We start from the raw sequence: 22,983 nt of genomic DNA, 5'->3' as shown, positions 1-22,983 counted from the left end.
GGAGGTCGGGAATGTGCACCTGGGGTCCTTTTTTTAAAATTTTAATTATTAATTAAAAATTAACTTTCCCGCCAAAAAAATCCTTTCATTTTTCCCCACCGCCAAATGAATAAGGCTTCAGGTTTTTTTTCCCCAATAGAAATGAGGCTAGGGCTAACATTTTTCGGCCGATTATTTCAAACGATTCTGTTTATTTTCTTAATGTTTGATGCATTTAAAATTAAACATTGTTAATGAATCGATCTTTCAGATTCATTCTGAAGTACTTTTGAATTAAAATAAAACAGATTAAAGGAAATTAAAAATTTCTGATCTCCATAGCGTTACCCCAACTGGCGTAGAAAAATTCATGCATTTGCGTTACCGTAACTGGCTTTGAAAATTCCCGCATGCACATTGTATTCTGATTGTTTACATTTCAACGGAAGCGGACTCGATTTAAATTATTTTTAGGTTAGTTGTATGCTTTTGTAATTAAATTGTACTTATGTTAGTTTAAGTTCATCGTTTTTATGTAATTTTTTAATCTGTGTTCGACCGATTATTTTAAACGATTCTGTTTATTTTCTTAGTGTTTGATGCATTTAAAATTAAACATTGTTAATTAATATACCTGCTCAATATAAATCTGAGAAAATTTTGTTGACAAAATCGTGAGATATTACATAAATTAAGAAAGATATTCTTTACTGCCCATAAGGTTTAAATGCTCAGTGACTCTGTTTTCAGCAATCATATTACAAAAAAAAAAGCTTTGTTTTAGTAAAAAATATTATTATATTAATTGCAGATTAATCATTTCCACTTTAATTTAAAGCATAAATTCTACAGGAGCTTACAGAAAATTGGAGAGATACAGATTACGTTATGACTGAAGGCCTTTATAATATTCTGAGTGAATTGAAATTTGAAGTTTTAAAATATTTTAATGAAGAAGCTATTAAAGTAGGAATTACATAAAATAGTTAATTATTAAAATTTTAACGATCATTAAGATTGGCGAACCGGCTGGTCGCCAAAGGTGGCTAGTATATATATATATATATATATATATATATATGGGAAAGAGAAAGAAATTCTCTTTCCATATTTCTTAGCTTTCAACAATGGGAAAAAATCACTCTATTAAATATTTGATGAGACAATGAAAAAGGTTTGAATTTCCTGTCAGTGTTGTTATCTATTGTTTGAAATAAAACAAAAATATTCCTTTAAAAGAACTGTAAAAATTAGAAAACTTTGCACGTTTAATAAATCGATATGATTAAAAATATATTTTTTTGAATTTGAAACGGTCTAAAATTTATTTTTGTACAGTAATATTTTTTGAAATTATCGTGGAAAAACTTCAAAATTCAGCGTAATTTTTAGTTAATAAAAATTTAAAAAAAAAATTGACACACACACACACACAAAAGCGCATAAATTAATCCTTTTTTTTATAAATTCTGTTAAATGGAAAATGGTTAAACGCTATTTTAGTGGAATAATCTAGGAATCTAATCTGCACATTTTAAAATTTTTGTGTACAATTATATATATATATATATATATATATATATATATATATATATATATATATATATATATATATATATATATATATATATATGCAATATTATTTGTTGTGAAGCATGATGCAGTTTGAAGACAATGAAGATACTTTTAATTTCGTGACGTCGTTTAATTTCATTTTGAAGAAGCAAGCATATGTACAAGCGACGAGCACACAGAACGACACAGAAAAGAATGAGGGAAGAGCTCTTGGACATTTTATCCCTGGTCTTATATAACCTATGATTTTGATAGGGAAAATACTTCTTCACAGTGCTAATGTATTATGAGATTTCGATAGGGATTTTCATTACACGGGTGGACAAGGTAGGGGAAACACAGGGAGATTTTTAAAAAGAATTTGCTTGATCAGCGGTATGTTATCTCTTCACGCGTAGTGTGGGAAAGTTAGATTTTAGCTGGTTCAACAAAGCTTCTCTTGAATTAATTAAGTAGAGACAGTGGAATTGGATCACGAAATAAGAGAATATTTTAGAATGAAGTTACTATGGGCTAAATTAAGATGAAGTTACTATGAAAATTAATTAAATTGAAATTAGAGTTAAAATATCATTATATATATATATATATATATATATATATATATATATATATATATTACCAAAAATATAATCATAATATTCCTATATCTAATCAAACATTTTGTTTCTTGACCTCTAAAATGGCAAGCAACATATAGCCTCTATAACTAATACGGTTTTGATTTCAGTAATATTCTCTATTTTCAGGCATAAAAAGAAATTCCATTAAACACACATAATATTTCTTGGCAACTGAACTAATTTGTGTTCATGTGAAATATTTTCAGTCCACCACATATGCAGCAACAATTTCATTTTGGTGTCCATTATACATCATGCAGGAGACAAAAAGAACATGACATCTCAAAACAGTACAAAGCAATCTATAAAAAGTTGCCATGCACATTTACATTCATCCTGTAATTAAACGGCATGTGATTTGATACCTTTCTTAAACGTTCGAGATTTTATTAGAAATAACTGTATTCATTGTAATTAAATTTCAGACAAAAACTGTACAATATTGTTTATAAAATATGATACGCGCTCTTAGCAAGGAACATAAAAAGAATCGTTATATCAGTTTTCATACATGAAAGCAAAATGCTGAAAACAAAATATCGCAAACAATGTATTTACACGGTTCGCGGCAATCTATTTTATCGATCGCCAAGGTCAGTTGAGCATAACTGTCACAGTTATGGGTACCACAAAAAAAGAAAAGATAATAAAACAAACATTTTAAAGTATAATGTAATGTCTAGTTTAAATAGCATACTGATTTCAATATCATATTAATCCGTCAAATTCACAGTTATTGCATAAATAATGATTTCAGCTGACTTGCATTCAACTGAAGCAGTGAAAACATTTCGTTTGCATCATTAGAATATTCATTGGTTATTTTGAATTATATATAATAACGTTTAATAATTAGTTCCATCAAGACAAGTTATTATGTCATGAAATTTAGTTTTAAAATAACTATAACCGATAACTGGATAAGACAGGTTATTATTAAAAATATTAATGATTTCTTTGAAAATATAAAATAAAAATACATTAAAAATAGAATAAAATTATACTTTATTAATATTATAACAATTTTTTAATATCAAGATAAAAAAATAATCTCCCACAATATCACAAGTCACTGTATAATATTTTTTAAGATATTCAAATTCTGTTGATGTATTGTAAATAAGGTAAAAGGTTCTGTTACTTGGGGAGAAAATAATGTTTAAATGGATTATGATGACAAATTTTCCCCCAACAAAGCAAACACAACATGGAATTAACAACCATTTTTATTCCTACATCATTATTGTTATTCAGCATTTAAAATATAATGACTTTAGTACTTAAAATATATTGAGTTATTTGACTCAATAATATCAGCAATTAGATCCATTACCAATAATCTCATAAAAAATAAACAAAATGCAAAATTTTTTACTAACTTACGTCGCTTAGAGGTGCGTAAATTATCACACTTCGTCTTCTATTTTCCTTGTCCATTTTAAGAACAACAAAAGAAACACGATTCTTCAAATTTTAACTATATTAGAAAATTATTTTTAGAAAAACCTCTCCATTTTGCAACCAGATGCATTGTTTTACATTTCAACGATGGCACGCTAACATTATCGTTTGCTTTAGAATAATCGTTTGCTGTAGAATTCTATCTTTTAGAACAAGTTTTCGTGAATGAAGAGGAAAGTGTGGCAACGAGCAGTTGTGTCACTGTCACTGCGGTTCTTTTCGTGACTGATGAAGCGAACAAACGACTAGACTGCAATGGCGCGAAAAGCCAATGCCTTTCTATTCTAATAGGAGTCTAAGCTGTGATTTACGAGAATGAAACACCTCTTTATTTTTTGTAAGAATAGCCAAGTCACGTCGGCTTTATCGATGGCAGTTATGAAGAACGCAATGGAAATGTTTCTTTTTCTTATGAGTTACGATTCTTAAAACAAAAGAATTCTTTCAGAATACCAAAAACAACAGTATATAGATTTCTCACCATTCATATTAGATCGAAACCGTAAGAAAACGTACGATATATCTATCAACGCTTCAACAGTTACGCTATAAGAAAGATTTGTATGATTATCTATAAATAAAAGATTTTCTATTTAATATATTCTAGAAATTTATTCAGAAAATAAATGCTGAAAGAAAATAGTTCGTGAATTCTAATAAGAAAAAGAAATGGCAGAATCTAAAAAAATCCGGAACAAATAATGCTTTGACGATAGACAGCAAAGCGTTTTTGAGAGATCTATTTTAAAAAACATCTGGCTTTTGTAACTTGTTAAGTCTGAATGACGTGTAGGATGAACGTTTTTAAGCACTTTTTTATGTGTCTCTGCTATAAACACACACACACAAACAAACAACAACAACAACAACAACAACAAAAAAAAAACATGGAGAGGAAAGAAAAAAAAAACTATTTATTCTCTTACTTATAAAAAAAAATAAGCGTGAGAATTATTTCACAAAAGTTTTCGTTAATTGATACTTTGAACATTCTACAGAATTCACAGAAGCTTTTAAATGACTGGGTATAGAGTGCATTATAGCTATTTTTTTTTAAAAAAATAATATTCCTTTATTTATTCATCAACATTTTTTAGTTGTTTTCGTATTAATACTATCTTTATCTCTCTAAGTATGCTCTATTGAATTTAAATCTGGCAACTGAAGTTGTGTTTTCAGATTCTGCGAACAATTATAGACAGCAGAGGCGAACATTTGAGAGCAGTGTGCTTCGGATTGTTATCTTGATAAAAAACGAAGCTGTTCCTATAATCTTGAGTTGATAATTTTAAATTGTTTTTAAAACCATTTAAATAAAGAGCATGATTCATTATTTCATCAATAAATAAATCACCAAGTTTTAATGATGGTATGCACTATCACATAATACCTATAGTTATGCTTCATACTATTCTAAGTTCTTTGGATTGAGTTCCAAGTTTTTTTGTTTGTTTTTTCCCTCTATACAATTATATGCCCATCAGGATGAAAATGTTACGTTTGCTTTCATCTGCAAATAAGACACGATACCAATACATTTCGAACTTATTTATCACTGCTTTCGCGAAGAAAAATCAATGCTTCCTATTTTTTTTTGCCAAAAAAGTTTCTTCCAACGCCCATGTAATCCAACTAATTTGAACACTCGTCGAGCAGTTTCAGATGAAATATAAAATATTTTGGTAAACTGCAGACATTTTTAAAGGATTCCAAAGTAGATTTTTTTAACATATTTTTCAATTATAAATTTCTTATTACAATGAGTTAAATTTGCTGGATAATCTTTCCTTTGTTTTCGATTCGATTAAAAAAACGTTTTATCACATATTGCTCGGTAAAATGGCATGATGATATATCGAATTGATTTAATACCGCTATAATGAAAAATAATAACTTTTCGAATGCTGCTTATTGTTTCCTTACGATAGTGAGTCATTTTAAAATAATAAATAAAGTATAGCGAAGTAAACAAGCAAACAGTAAAACCAGACGATTTTTAAAATATCACCAAAATGTAAAAATTAAAAAAGTGACCGATGGAAATTTTAATTACGAATTTATCTGAAAATTTTTAGATGAATAGACATTTCTGTGACGCGTTTTATCTTTACCTTCATGCCTTTTTATTTTTATTAAAAAATAAAATAAAATCGTGGGGATATGAAAATATACTGGACTTTACATCTGAATAGGTTACAGATTTCCCCCCCCCCATCTTTTAAAGTGCACGAATACTTTTGAAAGCTACTAAAGTTGATGAAACAATGAAATTATACGATTAAATATTTGATGAAACAATAAAAACAATTTGAATTTCATAACAGCATCGCAATCTATTGTTGGAAATTAGATATAAAACATTCTTAAAAAATTGCCATCCTATTAAATTACTATCTTTGATAAAACTAATTTTTTAAGTTTAGAAAAGGAACTTTTGTGAAGAACTTTATCTTTGCTTTCATACCTTTACATTTTTATTAAAAAATAAAATAAAATTATGATGATATGAAAAGATACTAGACTTCATATTTGAATTCGATTTCAGGTTACAGAAACGGTGTAAAATTTACTTTTGGGCCAAAACATTTTTGAAAGTTAAAGCGTAAAAATTCAGTTTACTTTTACATGAAAAGCCAAATTAAAAGTTCAAACACAACGCTCTTGGGTATAGATTCCCACTCTCCAAGGTATATATGCTCCAAATTTGATAACTGCAAGTCAAACGATCTAACTTGTAGAGCATCGATACACCCAAAATAATCTTTATTATTTGGAAATAGAGATGTGTCTTAGAATATTCAATTCAATATATGTTACAGCCAAGCCATATTAGTTTCAAAAATAATGAGCGATTAAAGTTAACTCTTGCATATTTTCTAATAATACAGGATGAGACAGATAAATCAGATGCTTTTGGAACAGTACATGTTCTGTACTGGAGAAATAGATTAGGCGCCCGAGTGAGGAAATTCTGTTCTATTGCTCATAGTATTGATATTTTAATCAGCGTTATGCTACAGTGAACACTACACAGCGAGTTTTTGCTCATGATTGTTCCGTGAGGAATTCTGAATCAATTACAATATTTCAGCATAATAAATGGTGCAAAAATCTAAAGCTAAAATTTCACTTAACTTTTAATTTATTAAAACGCTGCAAGGTGCATATTTTCATCTTCTAGGGTATAAAATTGTACCAAATATGGTATCCCTAGGTTTGGTGTGCAGAGTGCCAAAGCATGCATCTTTCTTTTACTATTTGAAGAGACAAATTTACTGATATATAGAGAAATCAGTTGTGTAATAATCAAAAGGAACATCTAATTTATTATATATATATTTCTGAAGCACAGTTCAATTTATTTGATGTACCTGAAAAATATTTTTCCCTTGAGGAATTCGGCGCCGAAAGCGATCGTATACTTGCTTACTGCGCTATAAATATTAGTTGAACTTAATTATTCCCACTGTGCATAATACGTCACAAAGTTCGCTGCATCACTTACTGCTAATCACTTCAGCTGTAAAACAAGTTTAGCCTCATTTGCTACAAGAACAGTGTCAGATTTATAGGTATCTTTCAGTTGTAGGCAGTGCCCATTATGACCCCCCCCCCTTTCCTACTTACAGTCTGGAAGAATTGCACATTTTCTTGGAAAGAAATAATAATAATAATAAAATGTTTAATATGAGACTTCTTTTCTTTATTTCTAGAATTCCACTCACATACGTGAATTATAGAAGGGAACAATTGATGAAAATTTCACACCGATATCAACATTATCTTTTGAGTAATTTGACTTCGTTGGTAAAAAAAGGTAACTAAAACCTGTCTATAAACATTCATTTTTTTATCACGCGGAATTCACGGAGTGTAAAAAAATCTTTTTCTGAAAATGTTACTCCATGATTTTTAATGGCATTTTCTACAAAATATCATTTAAATAATATTTAAAAAAAAGTGGCAAAAAAATTAAAAAATAATATTAAAAAAACATTAAAATAGTAAATTTTGCAAGCCTAACAGTCATCGGGAATAAATTCAGGTTTAACTAATGTGACAAAGTAATAATTTCAAATTCAGTTATGCTAGATTGTTTCCATAATAATTTTGGAAATAGTCATAAACACTCCTAATTATACTTGAAATCAGTTCAGTAATATTAAAGTCACGTTTTAAAGTACCAATAGGGCTATTTTGGGACGATGAGGACGACACCTAAGCTGGCACCTATCACCAAAATTCCGTACCCCACCCGAGGGAGGATGTTTGGCCCTGATGGATTTAGCATGCACCAGATTCGTTTACACGACGGTTCTTCGGTGGAAACCAGTCTCGAACCTGAAGCCACCGGCTTCATACTTGAAATCAACTCATACATATATTCTTTGAACTGATTTTGCGTAATGTAAATTATACATATCTTATATATGAATTCAAAAACAATTCGAATGTTTACTTAATATTTATTTAAAATAAGTTCTAAATAAACAAATACATGAATCTATTTTATTTACAGATAAAAACTGACTAGAAACAAGTGTAAATAAACAATATATAGCAAACCTTTAGATTGAGTTAAGATATGCGAAAAGTCTGAACTATTTACAAATTATTCTGAATATTAGTGAAGGCTAAAATATAAGCATGCATTTGTATAAGTACATTTTCAACCATCATTTGTTTTTATAGAACAATAAAATATTTTTTCTTTGGCATGGAAGATACTAACATTTTTTTTTAATTTAAAAATAATGCAAATGCAATTTTACAAGTATCTAGATTTGAAAAAAGAATTATTTTAAATAATAAATGTTTCAATAACAGAGATCCAGTAGTAAATTGAAAAAACTTGCAATACAGCTAAAAAAAAATCTTCAAAGACATGGTCAACTGCATTGCTTACAAATCCTTTTATAACAAAATTATCACAGTCATCAAATATCTAAATATTCAAGAAATAAACAATAATATATATTTGGAAGCAACAACAAAAACTAATTATTTGGTTTTGTTTCACATTTGAATCTATCAATTATGAAATACTTTTTGGTAAAAGAAATGTATAAAAACACTTCAGAATTAGAAATCTTATGTACAAGAAATGCATACCTCCCCCCCCCCGTTAAACAAACAATATTCTCATCAGATATTAAAAACAATTAGGAAAACTTGAATTAAAATTAGCATCTTAAACTATCAAAATTTTAGCTTTTACATCCACAGGTATATACAAGGTATTACAGTTAAATGCATTCAAAAATAAACTTTCCATTTACTTATTATTTCTGAAATTAATTATATCGACGCAAAAATAAAACTGTTTTCCTTCTTTTTTTAAATTCTTACATCACATCTATGATGTTTAACTCTGACAAATTCTATTTCTGGAATAACTTTTTTTGGCAGACTTTTATAAACAAAGAAACTTAGAAAAAAAAGATATATGTTTTTCAAAAGACATCTCGCAAATACTCGTCAAAATCTTTTTACTTAATCCAAATGTAATGGTTTATAATTAAAAAATCTCATATGGTAAACAATCAAAATGTTGTGTCATTCTAAAATTTGCACCAAGGTTTGCTCATATGGACAGCTCTTTGAATTGTTTTCTATACCAATTACAGATTGTAAAATAATATGGATATCTTCGGCTCCCATTAATTCAAAACATATCACATTGGAATTTATTACTTGAAATTCTATTAAAAAATGACAGTATAAAAGTAAAAAGTATTTCATGTGATATGAAACAATATATCACTCCAACAAACCTAACAAGACCACAAATTCTAATAAAGACTTGGAACTAAAAAAAAAAAAAAAAAATGCAGTTCTTGTATGGAGATCATGCAAGTAAATGAACTTTCATGATCTCTTTATAAAGCAACTGAAATTTCACAACATATTTCCCATACAATTTTTTCAGTAAAATCCATTACTATTACTTTATTATTATTACTACTACTTTTGGAATACAATTTGGCCATATACACTGTATTTTTAACATCCACATATTTGCTACTTTTGAAATCTTTAATAATTAATACTAATAAACCTCCAAACATAACAGTAAATTGTTTTGCTATAATTTTACTGAATACTCTAAAAAACTAATTATAAAGCAAATTAGATGATAATGAATGCCAATACGTAATGAAGATAATAACTTAATGAAATTTCAGATCTATAAAAATACATTACATCAAAATATGACAGCTTTCTGAGCTCTTAGCCAGTCTCTACTATGCTTAAAAACACTCCGTTTCCGCAGAAGTGTCTGTGCAGCTGAAGAGAATTTGTATTCATTTCTACGCAGATACATCTGAGCATCTACTTTCATTTGATCCAATTTTTCTTTCCGATTTTCATCAAGAGTTAAAAATTCAGTCAGATAGGGATTAAGACGAAAGTAAGTATCAGGAGTCAGCAAGTCATTCACTGTAATGTGAACAGCTGTAAAGAAAAACAACTATATTTAATACTGATTAAATTAAATAATTTCATTTATTGTATGATATTTATAAATATATGTAAACATAGTTTTTATCAGTTGCATAGCCGAATAGAAGAAACCTTTGAAAATTTTAAAACCATGCTTTATTCCCTCCCAGAGGGATAACTTATGTACAGGAGTAAGAAGTAAGAAATACATCAGTCTACATTGTGAAACAGGAGCAAAAGGGGCTGAAATTTTTCCCTCAATGATTTTATAATGAGATTTTTAGAGGGATTTTTTTTTCTTTACTCATATACATTTAGGATAGAGAAATTTAGGTATATTTAAAAGAATGTTATAAACATTAAGGATTTGTATCCCTGCATTCAGTGCATGAGACCCTGCTGAATTTACTGTTTCCTAGAGAACGTGTGGGATTAATAAAAATAAAAAAGTAGGAACTGGACCAACAAATATTTTCAGGATTAACTTCATACTAAAATATTAACCGTATGCCTATATTAACTTGATGCTAAAATCAGGAGAAGATTTTAGCATGAAGTTAATATGAGCTAAATTAAGATAAAAATTTGGAAAATTAAGATTTGAATTAGATTTAAAAATATCATTGCACTTATATATTTTCGGAATTAAGAAATTTGAATTAACGTCTATATTTATCTAAAATATTTAAGCTTATAAATAGGCATCAAAGAAAGCATGAATTGCAAGCATCTCTGGCAACTTTCATTCTTTGTTCAATGAAGAACATGGCTAAATTCAAAAGCAAAATGAATAACCACCAATGTTTGTTGATGGTATGATGTACAGAATACTTGGAAGATTTGAAGAAGGGCAATCTCAAGTGCAGATCGTAAAAGACATGAAGATACTGCATAGTGGTGTGTCCAACTTATGTAAATTTTGGGGTCTCAAATCCATAGAAATAGCTACAAGAAAATAAGGGCACATCCATGATGATAACATCCACCTAGCACAACAAGACATTACATGAATGTGACAACTTCTGATATCATTGGTTATTTTCAAGAAGCTATAGACACTATATTTCAAGGGTCACTGTTTTCCAAAGAGCTGCATGATACAAATCTATTAACAGGATGATCTAGTATTTGTATCCTCTTCACTTCTCTGTGTCTTTAAATAAGGTATATATGGAGAGCATTTCAACTGTTAAACCAGGAATCAATGAAGGATTTTTCCATTCCCTGTTGAATTCTCGTTTAGCCCGATGACTGATTTTCAATGTATATTCCAATAACCCTGTCTCCTCCCACACAAAAGAGACCAATATGGCAGGCTCATCAAAACTCATCTACATAGGACTTGTGAGAATGAAGAATTTTTGGAAAGTGAGTATATTACGGAAATGTTAGACCAACCAAATCTCTAGGACTTAAATTCTTCAAAGAATATTTGGAAAGATCTTGGGCAGTTAACTACAATTCATCCCCTCTGAAAACCTTTAGATTGTGAAAGTTTTGCTAAAGGAATATGCCCAAATACTCATAAATGTTCCAATTTTCAGCATCAAATCCATGCCATAAGAGCTATAATACAGTTCCACCTACTAACCCATTTTTAAAAATTATTTTTTTCAATATTATAATTTCTGTTAGACTTTCCTGAAGATAAAAAATGCTCTTACTTTTTATACAATTAACATTATTTTCTTTCTAAACTATTCATCTATTTCAAACAGTAATTCACAACTTTTTAAATTTTTATATATTAAAAAAAAGTCAGATTAAGAAAAATATTTTTTTAAAAAAATTAATAATAAGTAATAAAAAAATTAAAATTTTTAAATATAAAATTTTAAAATTTTGTTCTAAAAAACTTTTTTAAAAAACAAAACTAAAAAAAATTAGTTTTAAATCTATAGTTAAATTATTCAAAATTATTTTTAAAATATTTAAAATTAAAGTATCCAAAATATGAAACATTATTTAAAGCAGGATAAAATAAATTCAAAATATTTTTAGAAACTTTCGTTTTACATGTGTATATATATATTGTATTCTTTTTCGTTTTATATATGTATTATATATACATTCTTTATAACTGTAACTCAAGTTTTAATTGATATATTATCTTCATAAATGATACAAAATAAATTTATGAGAAGCAACCACAGATTTCTTAATTTATGATCCAAAAGATCAAATGAAATTTTTGCGTAGCTACAACTTAGTTTTCTATTAGTTGTTTACTTTAAAGCTTTTCTTTAAGCATTTAACACATGATTGGAACAAAGTTTAAATGGAAATGATAGAGAATAAATAAAAACTGCTTTCTTAACAGTGGATTAAGTTTTTATTTTAATTATATTCAGCTTTTACATTTGGATGTCTCCTCTAGCGCACCATTCAAGACAATACATCAGTTTGACAATTTATTTATTCATTTTAATTGTTAAAAATATCTATAGAGTTGTAAGAAGATATTGATAAAGTTTTTAGGGAAATTCAATTTAAAACTATATATATATTTATTTTTTGAAGCAATAAATAAATTCTTGTATTAGGTGAATAATTATACATTGAATTACTTTTCTGAGTTCAAAAGATTAATTTAAAATTGATTATTATATAGAATCTTAAAATAAACTTTCTCCTCATATTTACCAGAAGACTGTGCTATTGGAATGAGATAAAATTCTATTTATAAAAATCGATCAACTGACAATTACGGTTTAAAAATATTAAAATTATGTTTTATCATCTAGAAAATTCTAGAGTTTTCACATTCATCATATTTTTTCATATACCCCATCTTTTCCAGAATATTGGATTCAGTAATTTATAATCTTGAACAAAGATTAATTTTATCATGCTAAACGATTCCTTACCTTCAGTGTCAGTTGCACTATCAATAATTTTCAGAATTTTGGTTTTCAAACTTGTGGAAGTTAAACTAGGTGAAACTGCTGGAACATAACGCCCACTACCCAAAGACATTACACACTGAATTGAATCTGAAGGCCACAATAACTGAGCTTCATGAATTGCAAGAGCTGCAGGATTATTTATTAGAACACCGCCATCCTGTAAATCAACAAACATAGATCCATTTTAAGTACTTCAAGGTTTTTATAACATTATTTATATATTTTTTATTGACAAAGTGAGTATAGTGATATACACAATAACTGTTAGAGTTTTTAACTCAATAAGTACTGATGAGCATAAAAAATACAATTTCTGTTTTTCAATTTGAAATAAAACAATAGAAGAATTTAAAAGATGTTAAAATTGTCAAAGTAATGCAATTATATCCAAAACAGAAAGATTATAATACTTTTTAACAATAATAATGAAATTACAATAAAAAAACAAGTTTAAATGACAAGATTTAGAGAAGATTTTTAGATTTTAAGAATAATTATTATTAATTACACAAACTATTTTCCATAAATCATCTTTAAAATTTTTATATTTATTTCTTGCTTAAAACAGAGATTAAGAATTTGAAAAAAAAAATCAATTTATTATCTTGCATTGAAAATTTTAAAAAAATCAAATTCTTATGGAATAAAATTCTTCTGAGTTTAAATTAATGGGAGCTTAAAGACACAGAGCTTCAGAATTTTATACAAATTTTAAGACAGAATCACACATGTGTTTGAACACACATTTAAAAATAATTTTCTCATTTATTTTTTATTTTTAATACAAACATTTCCTTAAGATAGACAGTTTAACATTCCAAGTAACAAATAATTTCAAATTTTCAAATAATAGAAATGAAGCGTGAAAATGTTTCGTACATTGAAGGCTGGAAAAATTATTTACATCATCTTATTAAATTATTGTATTAAGACATTTTTAATAAAAAAAATATAGGAATAAATTTGATTTAATCAGGCTGAAAATACAAAAGGATGAAGTCATTTGTTGGGTTATATTTTAGCACATAACAATGGTAGAGTTATTAAGATAATCAGAAAAGAATTTGGACATCACAGAAGACTTACAGGGCATATATAAGTCATAGGTATAAGAAGTCTATTAATTAATTAACAGGATTTATAAAAGCAAACAAAGTTTTACTGTTATTTTAATAAAAATAAGATAGAAATATATGAATACAGAATATTTTAAGTTGGTCTAAACATCAAAAAATGTACTAAATATGTATCACAATATTTACCTGGTGAAGATAGTCATCTAAACAATATTCTTCAAAATAACCAGGTGCAGCACCTGAAGCTCTAATACTTTCCCACATTCTGTATCTGCAACTACCTCTATAATAAGACTGAATACGAGGAGGGAAATCATAATTTCTAAACACAAAGGCTTGAAGATGAGGAAGATTCATTATTGCAGATACAACAGCAAGCTAAAAAAAAAAAAAAGTATAAATAAATATATGTATGTATCTTCCATTCTTTCTATTTCTAAAATTATGCCTATTTTATGAGTAATAATAGAATTGGTACATTAAATTTGTATCATGAGGGTAAAAAAGTCAATAATTTTTGCTTATTTTGACAAAAAGAAGATATTAAAAATACTCTACATGAGTACTCAAAATCGTGTGTATCTCAAATTTGTAATAAAATTCAATTTACAACTGCACTTTTCTACACTGCTCTCTCAGTGTTCTGGAATAACAGATAACTTGTATTGAGTTTTATATCTTCTTTTAATACAATACATAAATATATTTTAAAAATACACAATTTTTATTTCTGGTTTACTAAATTAAACTAAACTTGCTTTAAGCACCAAAATTTTCTTTTAAATAAAAAAGCCTCTAAAATATGCATTAAACAAAAATCAAGGAATATAAGGCAGATTCTTTACACTAAAAGACAATGGAAATGTGAAATGAAAACTGCATTTTATATAAATCTACAAAATTGAGGGTTACAATAAATATCATATTATATATATGTGTGTGTGATCATTTTTTACTAATATATATTTGATAATCTTTTATATTTTTATTTTCATATTTAGCCTTATTCCAAAGGAAGAACAGAATAAACTCAGTAATTTGTCTGATAATTAATCTATTTGTACATTATTATACAAATTTATAACAATGAATGCTTACTTTGGGAGTATCTTTGTCTTTAGCAGTATCAATCATAAGAGTTTCACCAAATGTTTTCCTAAAGGAAAAAATATTTTGCAGAAGTAAGACTTTTGAATTGTCACAAAATTTAATATAAATCAGTTTTTAAAGAGAAGAATATGTTTCAAAATAAAAATTACATAAATGAATTATTAAAAATAAAAATAATTTCTATTACCTAATTTCAAATGTTCAAGTACATAAAAGCAGTAACATTGTTGATACGGGATATTTATGAAGCAAAATGTAAATATTGAGAAAATTTACCTACTTGAGAACATTTACCCAAGCTGTGGTATCATAATATGCATGACTCCACATCAAGCGACTAGTCCCCCAAATGGCACTTCGGCAAAAAATCTCATCACTGAGTTTCCTATACAAGTATTCACATTCATCAAGGGACACACGAAGACCCCCAAGCAATAGACTAAGAATTGCACCAGAACTCACACCACATATAAAGTCAAATAATTCGTAGACTTTTTTGTTAGTTTTGGCTTCCAACTGACGTAGAATTTCTATAGCCATAATGCCTCTAAGGATTAAAAAAAAGTAAAAAAATTAATTTCCTTGGATCATAAAAATATGAATACTACTTCAAAATAATTAATAATAAAAAATATACATGATTAAATTATATAAGAGCATGAAATCCTTTCTTCTAAAGACTTAAAAATACTTGAAATATTGAGTTTTAAAAAAATTAAAAATAATGATGGTTAATAATTTTACAAGCATTTACATTTATTTGCTTTTTTTTTATCGATGAATACTATTCAGCATTTTCTACAATTTCAGTAGTTTTTCAAGATAGAAATTCACTGATTTTATATTGAAAACAGGAGTATTTTAGCATATTTTGAGTTCTCTCAAATTTCTTTCTGAGCTTACTGCACTGATTAACTCATTACTCCACTATCTGATTAACTCATTTAGAAATTACTACCATGATACAAAATATAAAATTCTTTGTATTAGACTAATATATATATATATATTTTAAAAATATCATTTACAAGAACTGAAAGCTAAATTATTTTCAAGATATATAGCTGTAGATTCTAGCCAGAGGCCAATGTATTACAATCATTCTATTGAAAATTATTTAAAATAGAAAAAGAGATAATAAAACGAATAAAACATATTTAAATATTTTAAAAATTAATATATATTTTTCAAGATTACTCTAAAATTGCTTCCTTTTTGAGCATAAAACAAGTACTTAGTTAAGTTTGCCTTTTACAATAAAAATATATTGAAAATTAATAAAACATATTCAAATATTTAAAAAATTAATCAACATTTCAAAAGAATATTTAACAATTTTTTTTTTTTTGAGCTTAAAAAAAGACAAGCTTAGTTTGCCTTTTTGGATGGTCATAAGATCTAAGAATTTTATAATTTTTTTCATTCCCTTCTAATGGAAATTCAGAGTGCCCAACAAAACATTTTAATTAATGAAGATAGTTAGCTTTTACCTAGTTTTTATCTATTATGTAACAGCCTGAAATATGAATATTATCAATTGCTTGAAATGCCAAATTGCAAGCAAACTGTTCATAGAATGTAAAAGAATTCTCGAAAACTATTTCCTTAAGGAACTGTTTTTATGTGAATAAGGCTTTGAGGGGAAATTTTTAATTCAAAGACTTCCTACATAATTTTGTTTATTGAGAATAAACCCTTAGGCTTGTTGTAGCCAGTGGGAGATATTAACCTAGATATTTTTTAAAAATCCCATCTCCTATCAATTAAAATTCTTCTAAATTTTAAATTAATATTAAATAGATAATTTAAATTTAAATTTGTCATTTAACACAGCATAAACTGAAACCTTTCCAAAAAAAAAAAAGATTAATTTTTTTAAAAAAATAAAATAATTAAAAAAATTGACACGTTTTTGATGTATTTTAGAACTTATTACCATAAAAAAACTAATAACATTTATAAACTGGAATAGTTTGCAAGATTCAAAGAGATGATAATAATAATGGCAATATTTCTACAGTGAGTGTGATTTATAGTTTAAATTTTATTTAAATCTTTTCAAACTATATAAACTCTCAAAATTTGGAATTTTTTTTTTTTGATTACATATAAATTATAATTACATAAGAACAAACATAACAAAAAAATTACATTGGAAATTTAAGTTTTGATTAAAAACATTACATTCAGTTAATGATTAAAATTTCAAAATAATATACATTATCTGCTCCTAAAAGTAAATCCTTAATAGTGTCATAAAAAAAAGAGATGATAAAATAATTGATTTAAAATCTAAAAGATATAAGCAAGTATAATTAATATGGTTTCAATCATTATATTTCATCTTATGAAGCTTAAATATATTTTAATTTATACTAAATAAAAAAAAATGTATAAAAAATTAAATATTATATAAAAAGTAACATAAAAAAAGACCATGAAAGAAGCCAAATGTAATATAAAACCACACCAAAACTTTTAGCAAGCTTTACCAAATATGTAATAAAAATTTTGGAAGCAACCTTACCTTGTTCCACCTCCATCAATACTGAGGATTCTTATACCATCTCCTTTAGGTGGATCATGATAACCTACAAGAGCAAGAACACATTTTGCTTGTTCTTGTATAGCTTTATCTGAAGAGTCATTTTTGAGTAAAAGAGTAGTTTTCAGTAAACCAGCCTAGAAGATACAAATATAAATCATGCTTTTCAACACAAAAAATTTAGACATTTTTTTAACTATTGTAACAGTTTTAAGTTAAGATATGGGCAAAATAAAATGTCAAAGATAATTATTGTTTAATAATTCATATTGTTTAAAATACAAAGAATATTCATGTTTTACCTTACACATAATGGCTTTTTGTTCAGGGTAAAGAAGAAGATGTTTACAAACTTCTTCTAATCTGAGTAAACGTGATGCAGATGAAGATGCTTCAGATAATGAAGAGACTAAAAATCTGCTTCGTTGCTGTAGACTTGACTAAGAAAAACAATAAATAAAATTGATGAGACTGCAATATTTATAAATTATTAATATTATATCATTCTGTTCTCTAAATAAAAAAAAGCACAGTAAAGTATAGCATAAGTTTACATTTCAAATTTTATATTATCATGAAATCATTTAATATTTATTTGTTGAATTGTTCACCATTTAATACTTTATTGAAAGCTGCATATATATATATATATGTGTGTGTGTGTGTGTGTGTATATATAGATATATACACAAACTTTAAAATCTATAAAATCTTTCCATTTTTTCAAAATTAGACAACTGAATTAATAGTGCACTAAATTCACATTACAACCTATTAACGCTAAAAGTGCAATTTTCTTACCAATATGATCAGGTAAGACAACTGTGCTTGATGCATTTTTATATATTTTAATGATTTCAGATTTTAATAAAAAGTTATTAAGTAGCAAATGTTATGTTTGGCAATGACTATTGCTGAGTTGATTAAAAAATATCTAAAATATTATAGATATTTTTAAGCATGTTTTATAAGGAAATTTAAATAACTTTCTAAATTTTCATGAATAAAAGAAAAAAGAATTTTCCACTCTTAAAAATAGACAATAAAAATAATAACTTATCAATTTAATTACCTTAGAAATAAAAGATTTTGTACTTTTCTCAACTTTCTTTTGATCTTTATCTAAAAATTCTTTCCTTTTAGTACTTAAATCACCACCAGCAAGCCATTCAAAAAACGACTGTTCTACTGTATTTTCTTCAATTTTCTGTATTAATGGACTATGTTTAATTTCAGTGTTTAAGCTTCCATCAGTAGCATTTAAATCATCAGAATTTAATTTATGGGAAGTTATTACTGCTTGAGTAGATTTCTGATCATCAGTTGATTTAATATTTGATTCTCCATCTTCTGTCTTATTTTTACGAAAATTTGAGGTAATGCTAGTCAACAAAGAAGAAGCAACAGCCACAGATTTCCATATCACAGGTAAGATGCTATTGGAATTATTTCTGAAATTGAAAATGCTAAGCTTAGATGGTAAATTATTGGTAGCTGGTTTGGAGGATGTGCCATAAGGAACTAGGAGAATTATTTTTCTGAAAGAGAAATAAATGCACATGAGATATGATCTAAATTCAATATTATCACTTTATTATTTAAAAAATTAATGAAATAATTCATAATAGAGAAATTAATATGTTTCTTAATATAATTTTGAAGCATGTTTCTAATAAAAACAACATTTAACTATTTACAACTGAATACTTAAACAAACCTCAAGATATTTTAAATAAATATATATTCTTGAAACCTGGATATCAATATCCATACTATAATTCACAGCAGGTTCTAGTTTATACTTTTAAATGTAAATTTCATCTCACTAATTTTTTTTTCTTTATTTCCCAAATTTGGAAGTAAAAATCAAAACTATTATCAGCAAAATCATATCAACAGAACTGAAGGCAAATTATTAAGTTAATATATGAAATGGCACCTTACTCTTGAATCTTTCACATAATAATGATACAAGGATAATGAGCACCAAATTTGATATATATACCGGCCCTCTTTGTCATATATTTTGATAAAATTCCATAGGTTAATATCATATTTCTTTGTCATGTATGAAATGTTTTAGTTTATGATTTAATATTTAGTAATAAATCAAACTATTTTTCTCTCCCAATACACAAAATATAAATTGAATTATATGTACAATATTTAGAGCTTTACTAGACAACTTTTTTTAAGAATCAAATATCAGACAAACTCAATACTTTTTTAAAAAAATAAAAATTATAAGTAATGTTGGAAATAGTTTTAAAAAATTGAGATTGAAAAATTTATTTGAAAAATTGATATCTACAATGCTGAGACTAAACAAAAATGAAAATTATTGTTAAATTATAAAATATAAACCATATGAAAATTTAAAAAATATGCAGTAATAAATTTTAAGCCACATATGGAGAATCCAGAAAATTAACAGAATTTTCATAACTAAATTTTATATTGATAAATACATATGATTATTTCAGGACATTCAAATTATAATGGATTAGATTAATAACTAAATAGTCATATTAAATGCATAGTTAATTTTGTATTAATTTTATTCGAAAAGATTTTGAATTTTTATATATATATATATATCTTACTTCCGTCTTTTCACAGAACTGACAGCTCCAAATAGTGGAGGACAAGACAAGGCCTTGGGAGCTATAGCTTTAGCTTTCATTCTAGAATTTTTCTTGAAGAGTAAAACGCCTTCAAAACTAAATATACTTCTTTCTCTGATACAAAGTTGCAGATCCAAGTACGCAGTATTCAAGAATAACTTTTGAAAACATGCTCACAACCTACGACAAAAACGTAAATAAAAACAGACGATATGTCAGGACATGAAGTTGACCAATCACAAAGCAGTAGAATTTGACGTCATTAGAAATTATTACACGCTAAACACTGACCTAGTCCCATGTTACCGATCTTTTACAAAAAATTAAGAACATAAAAAGGATTCGCATTTTAGGGAAATCTATTCTTTCTCTTTTTATTAATTAATCGTTGCTAGTTTAGAATAAAATAACATCCGCGTTTATCTCTCCAATGTCTTTAATTTGTTTAATTGCATAGTCTAATAAAGCATAACAATAACAACAACAAAAACAACAACAAAAAATGCTTTCAAACGTCACCTCCAAAAGAACTGTCCGTAACAAACAGCCATTATGATTGTATAGAGAGAGAGAGACGCTAAGAATGTATGAATAAGTCCAATGATTTCATTCACTATATCAGTCTTCCAAGTTCAATATCAGTTTTGGAAAGAAAAAATAAATAGTGTAGAGTATATGCAAGTGAGTTAAAAAAAAATTTGCTTCTAGCTATGAACTATTGGGAACCATAATCCTTCCATCGTTTTCCATCAGTTAACCATCATTTGCAATCACATAAAGGTTTTCAGAAGCAGACTTGAAAAATTAAAAATGGATTCCATACTTGATCATTGTATGGTTACTTCACAACATTCTTTTAGAAATAATTTTAGACTTATCGCAAATGATTTCATTTTGGTATAAAAATATTCTGATCTTAGCCTCTGAGAAAGAGTGCTCTTCTTCAAAGGAATCGCCACAAAATCCACATGTATCAAATGAAAAACAAAACTAAAAATTAATCCAGAGTGGGACTATTAATATTAAAGATTTCTTTAACTAAAGAAAAATGCTACTATTTTGTTACTTGATTTCCACAAGAATTACTTCGAAATAATGTAGCCATAAAGATCTTGATGAACAGCGAAGATTGACTAGTGATTAGAACTCAACACCAGAAGAAGAGAATCTTGTTGGATCTACTGTGGTTATGGACCTGATGAATATTATATCTGTCTTTGAAGATCAAACGATAGCAAATTAATAAGGCATGGAAATTGGGAGAACATGGTGTGAGTTCAGATATCACCCTAATTATCCGATCACTGTTAAAAATTAAGGCCGTTTTAAAACTCTTTTTGGAGAAAATTTCAAACAAGGTCTCCAATCAACTTTAACTAAATTTTTTAGAAACTTTATCAGCATTTATTTTCTATATAATCAAAATTTTTCTTAAAAAAGATTGGAATAGGTGTTAATGATGGAGAATGCGAATTGCTTGCCTTGTATCTGCTTTAATCCGCCGAATAAAAGATCGGTTTATAAAGCACATATAATTCTGCTTAGTTATATTTACAACCCATTTTGAAGCAACTCGAGGGCCATTTTGGGACGGTTCGTTATACTGTCTACCAAGACGGTACCTACGCTGAAAGTCTTCTCAGACATTTTCGGCTCACTAGTTAAAAGACACGTGGACCAACGATTTCAGCGGTCTCTAGATACTTTTACAGATGGTTCCTAGGTGGAATCAAGTTTCGAACCTGGTATCCTTTGATTGCGGAACAGAGACTTTAACACAAGACCACCGCAAACTATGAAGCACGTGCAAGTAATCGGATATTTTTAAAAAGTGATAAAAAAAAATTGCTCTATTATTGTTTGATCTTATATTTGTTGCATTAAGTAAACATATACACAGTATAAATAATATTAATCAATATATCTAATTTAAGGCAATTTTTTATTTAATTTTTATTTTTATTTTCGATGTTTAAAACAAGATATCTCAAATGAATATACAAAGATAAGAAATAAATTGATGGAATACGTGAGCGAATTAATTTTGTTTCACATTTCATTTAGAAACTATATATATGTTATTTTAGATTAATTTTGTAACTTTGAACCATGGTCAGGTGAATGGAAAAACATCGCATCCTTCGATTTCCCATTCTATTCTAAGATATTGAAATTCAATCTTACAAGCTTAACACATACCAGGACCACAAATAAAGTTTATTTTCTATGGAATAGAATCATGAGAAGTTCCAGAATACCTCAGCCTTGAGAAAAAGAGAGAAGAAGAAAGAATAAACGAAAATTTAAAAGACTGTTTCAATGCTATTACAGTTATAATATTACTATTTCGAACTGAGATGAAAATATTTTTCTTGATTTATAGCTTGAGCTTAAAGTACAATTAAAGACTTTCGAAAGAAAGGTTGGGAAAAATCAGATATGACGAAATTTTTTAATTGAATTTTTGTACCTAGTTATCGTTTAAATTAGAAACGATAGTAACTTGTGAAATTTTAGAGGACAAGTAGCAAAACTTTGCATATAATATAATAATTAGGACAGCAAACACACAGTTCTGAAAATAATGGGGCCAAGAATGTAAAATGTCAAAAATTTTTATATGTTTTCACACTACAAAAA

The 22,983-nt window shown here is 27.0% G+C and overlaps 1 protein-coding gene across 1 annotated transcript; it reads right to left on the bottom strand.

Moving 5' to 3' along the window:
- Window positions 1-8,218: 8,218 nt before the first annotated feature.
- LOC129988862 (calcium-independent phospholipase A2-gamma-like) lies at window positions 8,219-20,548 on the bottom strand. The gene is made up of 9 exons (XM_056097138.1): window positions 20,323-20,548; window positions 18,792-19,257; window positions 18,022-18,159; window positions 17,702-17,856; window positions 15,455-15,721; window positions 15,163-15,220; window positions 14,251-14,442; window positions 12,950-13,145; window positions 8,219-10,094 (listed from the first exon to the last, which is right to left on the bottom strand). The coding sequence occupies exons 1-9, from the start codon at window positions 20,400-20,402 to the stop codon at window positions 9,844-9,846; spliced, it is 1,803 nt and encodes a 600-aa protein (XP_055953113.1). The 5' UTR covers window positions 20,403-20,548; the 3' UTR covers window positions 8,219-9,843.
- Window positions 20,549-22,983: the final 2,435 nt, after the last annotated feature.

The sequence above is a fragment of the Argiope bruennichi genome, chromosome 10 (genome assembly GCF_947563725.1).
Source record: "Argiope bruennichi chromosome 10, qqArgBrue1.1, whole genome shotgun sequence".
NCBI lineage: Eukaryota > Metazoa > Arthropoda > Arachnida > Araneae > Araneidae > Argiope > Argiope bruennichi.
This window is presented reverse-complemented; position numbering and strand designations above follow the sequence as displayed.

What these genes read in the sequence shown, in the direction of transcription:
- LOC129988862 (XM_056097138.1), bottom strand. Translation starts at nt 20,402, where the DNA reads ATGAAAGCTAAAGCTATAGCTCCCAAGGCCTTGTCTTGTCCTCCACTA. An exon ending in AAAAAGCCATTATGTGTAAG is followed by an intron (nt 17,857 to 18,021) that starts GTAAAACATGAA and finishes TGTATCTTCTAG; the next exon opens with GCTGGTTTACTGAAAACTAC. An exon ending in TAGATGACTATCTTCACCAG is followed by an intron (nt 13,146 to 14,250) that starts GTAAATATTGTG and finishes GTTGATTTACAG; the next exon opens with GATGGCGGTGTTCTAATAAA.